The sequence below is a fragment of the Dermochelys coriacea genome, chromosome 8 (genome assembly GCF_009764565.3).
Source record: "Dermochelys coriacea isolate rDerCor1 chromosome 8, rDerCor1.pri.v4, whole genome shotgun sequence".
NCBI classification, from domain to species: domain Eukaryota; kingdom Metazoa; phylum Chordata; order Testudines; family Dermochelyidae; genus Dermochelys; species Dermochelys coriacea.
In genome coordinates this window covers 35,447,323-35,453,322 of record NC_050075.1, presented here as the reverse complement: position 1 = coordinate 35,453,322, position 6,000 = coordinate 35,447,323, and the positions used below count along the sequence as shown (strand labels likewise).

The 6,000-nt window shown below is 45.8% G+C and overlaps 1 protein-coding gene across 3 annotated transcripts in view; it reads left to right on the top strand.

The window, feature by feature from the left end:
• Positions 1 to 1,306: 1,306 nt before the first annotated feature.
• Positions 1,307 to 6,000, top strand: part of DNAJC18 (DnaJ heat shock protein family (Hsp40) member C18) — a 49,202-nt gene continuing 44,508 nt past the window's right edge. For 2 of the 3 annotated variants that reach the window (XM_043490506.1, XM_038412653.2), the window contains exons 1-3: positions 1,308 to 1,464; positions 2,823 to 3,006; positions 4,909 to 5,054. In XM_043490506.1, coding sequence (XP_043346441.1) covers positions 1,428 to 1,464; positions 2,823 to 3,006; positions 4,909 to 5,054 — 367 coding nt within the window. In that variant the 5' untranslated portion in view covers positions 1,308 to 1,427. Of the gene's footprint in view, positions 1,465 to 2,822; positions 3,007 to 4,908; positions 5,055 to 6,000 lie in introns of all 3 variants that reach the window. The other variant, XM_043490507.1, reaches the window with a different exon arrangement.

Sequence of the window (6,000 nt, the reverse complement as noted above, 5' to 3'; positions counted from 1 at the left end):
CAATGTTTTAGTCCCATCAGGCACTGGGATTTCTACCCAGAATTCAAATGGGCAGCGGAGACTGCAGGAACTGTGGGATAGGTACCTACAGTGCAACGCTCTGGAAGTCGACGGCTGCCTCGGTACTGTGGACACACTCCGCCGACTACATTCACTTAAAGCGTTTGTGTGGGGACACACACAATCGACTGTATAAAAACGCTTTCTACAAAACCGACTTCTATAAATTCGACCTAATTTCATAGGGTAGACAAGGCCTATGACAATATCCTCTCTCAAGCAGCCACATTTCCGGGTTTAAGCCGTCCAGTCCTGCTTTTGCCCTGTCCAGCGCTGATATAAAACTGGATGTGATTTTTTCCAGTATCATGCACAGGGGATGCCATTTTGCAGAGCACACTGCTCTGCCCCCATCAGCATGCCACATGCTAGGTCACGCAGGTGGGAGCAGGGCATTCTGCAAAATGGTGTCCTCTTTGCAGCATGACCTCACATGCACTGTGCATGAGAGGTCACACTGGTGAGGGGGGATCACGCAGGTGGCAGCAGGGACAGCCAAGGGGATGTCCTGTATTCTGTAGAGGCACCAGGCCACCCTACCCTCTCATCATTTAGATCCTTGAAGATCCACTTTTGCCATGAAGACTGCAAGAGGAAGAGAGTTTATGCACCTCCCCACCCCAAAAGCAAACGGATCTACCAATATGTGCCAGCCACTGCCCTTGTCACCTGTAACGCCTTCCCCGGCCCTCCTCCTGTTGTACTTGTGTTTCAGGATGTCAGCTATTCAAAGGACCGTGTGGCCCTCTAGGCCTTGTGCGCTTTGCGGGCATACACAGTGACAATAACAGCACTGCTACCACACCGGAGCTCACTTCGGCTCCTGAAAGCTGCCGGGCAGAGCCTCCTCTGAGCCAAGCCGCACAAGACTAAACCACAGAGCCCAGCGCCGGCGGAGAGGATGCTCCGAATAACCAGCCGCAGCCAGCCCCGAGGAGCTGCCCTGGAGGTGGCAGGCCCATGTCAGGTCTCCCAGCACGGCGGGGCCAGCCGAGGGGCTACGGCCTTCGCCGAGAGGCGGGGAGGGGCAGGCGCTGTGCGGCCCCAGGCTGGCTGCTGCCCTGCTGCCACTGACCTGGTGGCTGGCTGGGGGCTTGATTTTACAGCGTCTCCATGACGTCACTGACCGTTCCCGGGACGCCATCGCCTATTTCGATGACGTCGCCGCTCGCTCACAGCGAGGGCAGTGGACTCGCACCCCACGCATCTAACGCCCTCCCTGCCCCCAGCCGCGCGGGGCCCCTGGGTAATGTAATCCAGCGGCAGGACTACAATACCCAGGGGGCCCCGCGCCACGCCCCCTCTGCCAGCGCCGCAGTGACGCCGGGTCCCTCACGTGTCCCGTCCCCCTCCTCCCCCTGAACAACATGGCGGGGCTGGGCAGCGGGGAGCGCTGGGCCGAAGGTAGCGAGCGCCGCGGCACTTGGCAGCGGCCGAGGGAGCTCGGGGCGCTGGGCGGGGAGGGGAGGGGAGGGGAGAGGAGGATGCTGACAGGGAGGGGAGAGGAGTGGGGCGGGGGCGGGGGCTGGGCAGGAAGTGGGGATGAGGTTATTATGGGGGTTGAGGGAGGGCCTAGGGCCTGAAGCTGCATTGCATTTTTCTCTGCATACCGTTTTGTGCAATCTAGCCCTGAAGCCGTAGTTTTCAGGACATGCAGCATTTATATTATTCTGCACTCTTATTAGTTTGCAATTTGTATTTGGTTCCTGCTTTATTGATATAGCTGGTGAACTTTCTCCTTAATTTTCTCCATTGCTTGCTTTGTGTAATGTTTTTCTCAGGGATAGCACACACACAAAAAAGACCCCCATTAAAGATAATCCATGGATAATGCTGATGAAAGATGAATGTGATGAAAGATGAATTTTTTCTTTCATGGATTTTTGTATGTGAAAAGATGTTTCCATTAGAATGAATATTGGGATTATTTATGCAGGATATTATCACAACACTAAGTTAACCGTAAATTCCTTTATTAAATACAAAGGCTGACTGATAGTTATACAGTTGCTCTAAACATGCCTAAATAATAAGCAATGTATACTCCAAACAATAACAAAACATTTATAAGCATTTGTTCAAGATAGTTACAAATGGGCTCAACCCAAGGATGCTTAGACCCATACTGGGCCACTCCAACGTGGTCAGGTAGATATTAGCAGTGAACCTTTTAAGAGTTTACTTTTTTTTATACTCCTTAACAAACCAGTTATGTCCTTGCCAATTGCTGACTTCAGTGAAAACCTGATTTGGGGCAGTTCTCCCTTATTTGCAGTCGTAATCCAGATAAAGTTTCCAACCTTCTTTCTTCCAAAGACCTTTCCTTCATGTGTCTCTTCTTCCTCCTTGCTGACTAACAGTTTTTCCTTTGCATTTGAGTTCAAATAGGCCCCAATTTTTGAGAACATCGATAAGTGGGGTGGGAAGGTCCATGTTGGTTATTTTTAAGACAGTTTCTTTGTCTTATTTAAAACCATCTGCAGTCACCATTATTGGTCAGAGGCCTTTTTAGGAACTTTCCCTTGTTTCGTTCTTTGAACGAGGTATCCTCCCTCTTTCATTCCTTCTGGCCTTAGAGCTTGTTACTTTCAAGACCTTTCTTTTACTTGCTAGTTAGGGCCTTTCTTTACAACACATTTCTTTAACCATATTTATGCTAACTTCAATTCTCTAATTTTATATTTATTGTGCAGTGAAACATGCAATGATATGTCATTGCATTTTTGGTAATACATTCATAATGGGGACATGTTGCTTTGCAGCCTTAATTGATGCACTCAGAAGGAATGCGTGCCCAACAGAGGAAAACAGTGAGAGTTCTGACTTCTGTGCTTGCAGTGACTGTATGAGAGGGAAGAAGGAGAAATGCGACACTGAGAGGGGTCAAGCGGGCTCTGGAGAAGCTAGTATGACTTACACAGAGGAGCAGTTGTATGGGGTACAAAGGTAAACAAACTATTTTCAGTAGACTCTACATTAAATTGTATTGGCGGAGGGAAAAGTCTCTCATACGTGATCTTTTAGTAACCCGATGTCAACTGCAAAGCTGCTGTAGTCCTGAGCAGCTAATGTGTACTTGTGGTCTGATTGAATGGCTTTTATGGGAGTTGTGGGTGCTCTGCACCTTTTGAAAATTGGGTCCTTTTATTATAAGTATCTCTGAGTGGTGAAATCTACTGTATCAACTATATTCTGAACCTTAACTTAAACTTCCTTGAGGTGTTATGGGTTTAAGTCACAAGTAATGAACAGTTATGTCTATTGTGAATATCTGTATTTAGTATCTAGTCAGTTTAAACTATGGAGCCATCATAATCATAGGAGTAATATGCATAATAATTAACAAAAGTTGCTGTATATGAACAGAATATTAGTCACTGTGCCTTCCTATATTTAACTGTGAATGTTTACTAAAAATACTGCAACCGATTTATCTATATTGTAATCTAAAGAGTTTGCAAAAGATCATTTTAAAGCAGCTGTTTTTTTAAAGTTATAGGAGCACAAACATTTCCTTTTTAGATTACTAGGCTTTAAACTTTAAAAGGTAGAACCATTTTTAATTATTTTTTTGTGGGGAGGAGACCTCGTTCTAGGTAAGGCTTGAAATTCTAAGTTTCAGCCAAAGCTTACTTTTCCAGCTGAAACAGACTCCATGAAAAGAAGGATTTGATGAAAATAAGCATAACTGTGTGTTTAAATTTAGGCCTTGTTCCTACAAGGGCCTCTGCATGGGCAAGACCCCTGTTTCTGTTGACTTCAGTGGCTCTGTGTGCAATGCTTCACATGAAAATGAGGCATGGCTGAGGCAAAGGATAGTACAGTCAAGTACTGTTCACCCTCCTGCATTGTCAGTGCATCTCAGTTTTAACTCTTCTAGCCCTGAGCTGCTTGAGTAAAGAATGAGGAAGGATGGTTCAGTGGTTAGATCACTAGTTTGGGTTGTGGGAGACCTTGGTTCAGGTCCTGCTCTGCCACAAACGTACTGTGTAACCCGGGGCCAACTTACTTAGTCTCTCTGTGCCTCAGTTCCCAATCTGTAAAATGGAAATAATAATACTTCCCTACCTCACAGATGTATTGTGAGCATAAACACATTAAAGATTATGAGGTGCTCACGTACAACATGGATGGAGGCTATATAAGTATCTGAGATAGGTAGACCAACATTATGGTTTGCACAAATAGAGATAACAATGGGGGACCCACCAGGCTCCTTTTCACTTGTTGATCAATGTCTGGATTTTAAATGCTGTCTTCTCAGGTGAAAGTAATTTAAATAAGCTCTTCTACTGCAAATGATGCATATGCCTGGTTTGCTATCCTATATGAGATGAACCTGGTGGTGTCCAGTTCCTGCTGGCCAGGTGTTCAGGTTCTGAAGTCATGTGCATGGTACAAATGGGCAGACTAATGGCTTTCTTACCAGGGCAGGCAAGAGATGGATGAACGTGGAGACCAAATTACACACCAGCCCTTTAGATCTGCTCCTTTCAGTTGAGGGTTGAGCAGGATTGGTGGGGAAGCTTGTTTTACATCTGCCTGTGTTGTAACTGCTTTGTGACTAAACAGAGGACTTCAGTTTCTAGGATGCACAGCCTGGCACCTTTTTTTCAGCACTTACATTTTTACTAAGTGAATTTTAAGTGATACACATGACCCCATCCCTAAGACAGTGCTCTGATTCCTCATGCATCTTAGCAACATACAGTATCTCTCTGCTGCTACTTTTTCCTCACCTATGTTAAGTGCTGTCTATTTGGTTTCTTGTAAAAAATTTCTCTCAACTGTATTGTAGGATGAGGCATGCAGATTTAAAAAAAAAACAACAATTTTGTCTCTTTTCAGAATAAAGAAGTGTAGCAATTATTATGAAATTTTGGGAGTTGAGAGAGAGGCCAATGAGGAGGATTTGAAGAAAGCTTATCGAAAACTGGCCCTTAAATTTCACCCTGACAAAAACTGTGCTCCTGGAGCAACAGAAGCTTTTAAAGGTATGTGAGATGAAGTATGGTTTATTTTAAAAAAAATCTTCCTGCAAGGCTTGTTTCAGACTATTGCAATGCACCCTGGCTGAAGACTTCATAGAAACTTATAATTAGAAGCTTATAATTTTCATAGGCAATGGTAGGTTGCATACAGTTTTCTTCATAAAATTCCACAGCTGCCTGACAAAGAGTTGTCTTTGTTAGGAGGAGTTTCAAAGTACAGACCTCTGAGATGCAGGATGGTAGTAAAACGAAAAGGCATCCTAAATCCCTTTGAATTTTCACAGTGGTGTTTAAGCAGTATTGTTTGTAACGAATAGCCCTCATCCATTTGATCAACAGTTTCCCTGGTTGTCTAATCGCCTGTTGTTCTGTATGTTCTATTTGTGAGCAGATCCCTACCGTATTCACAGTACATTTTGATCAATTTCATGGTCAGAGAGTTTAAAAAATGGTCAATTTCACATTTTAGATGTTTACATCTGAAATTTCATGGTATTGTAACTGTGGAGGTCCCAACCCAAAGGTACCCAGAGGTAGGTCTGATCTCTCCTCCTCCCCCTCTGCCCCAATCAGCCTTGCAGGGAATGGATAAATCCTGTCCCTCCCCAGCCTGCTGGGGTCTTGCAGCTAGGAGCCCCATGGCTAGGGTGCTACCGGTAGCAAGGGGAGATGGGACCCATCTCCACAAGCCTCCTCTAGCTGCAGCAATCTCAGGGCTGTTGCCCAGTCCCAGAGCTTCCTGAAGCAGGGGGAGGCACTGGGAGATGTCTGATTTTTTTTCCCTCCCTCCCTCTTCCCCCCCCTGCGGCCATGGAGGGGATGGACAAGTCCTGTTCCTTCCCAGTCTTGCAGCTAGGAGCTTCCGAGCAGTGGTGCTCCCAGAGCAGAATGGGAGATCAGATTTCACGGGAAAGGGCTTATTGCACTGTCTGTGACCTGTTTTTCACGG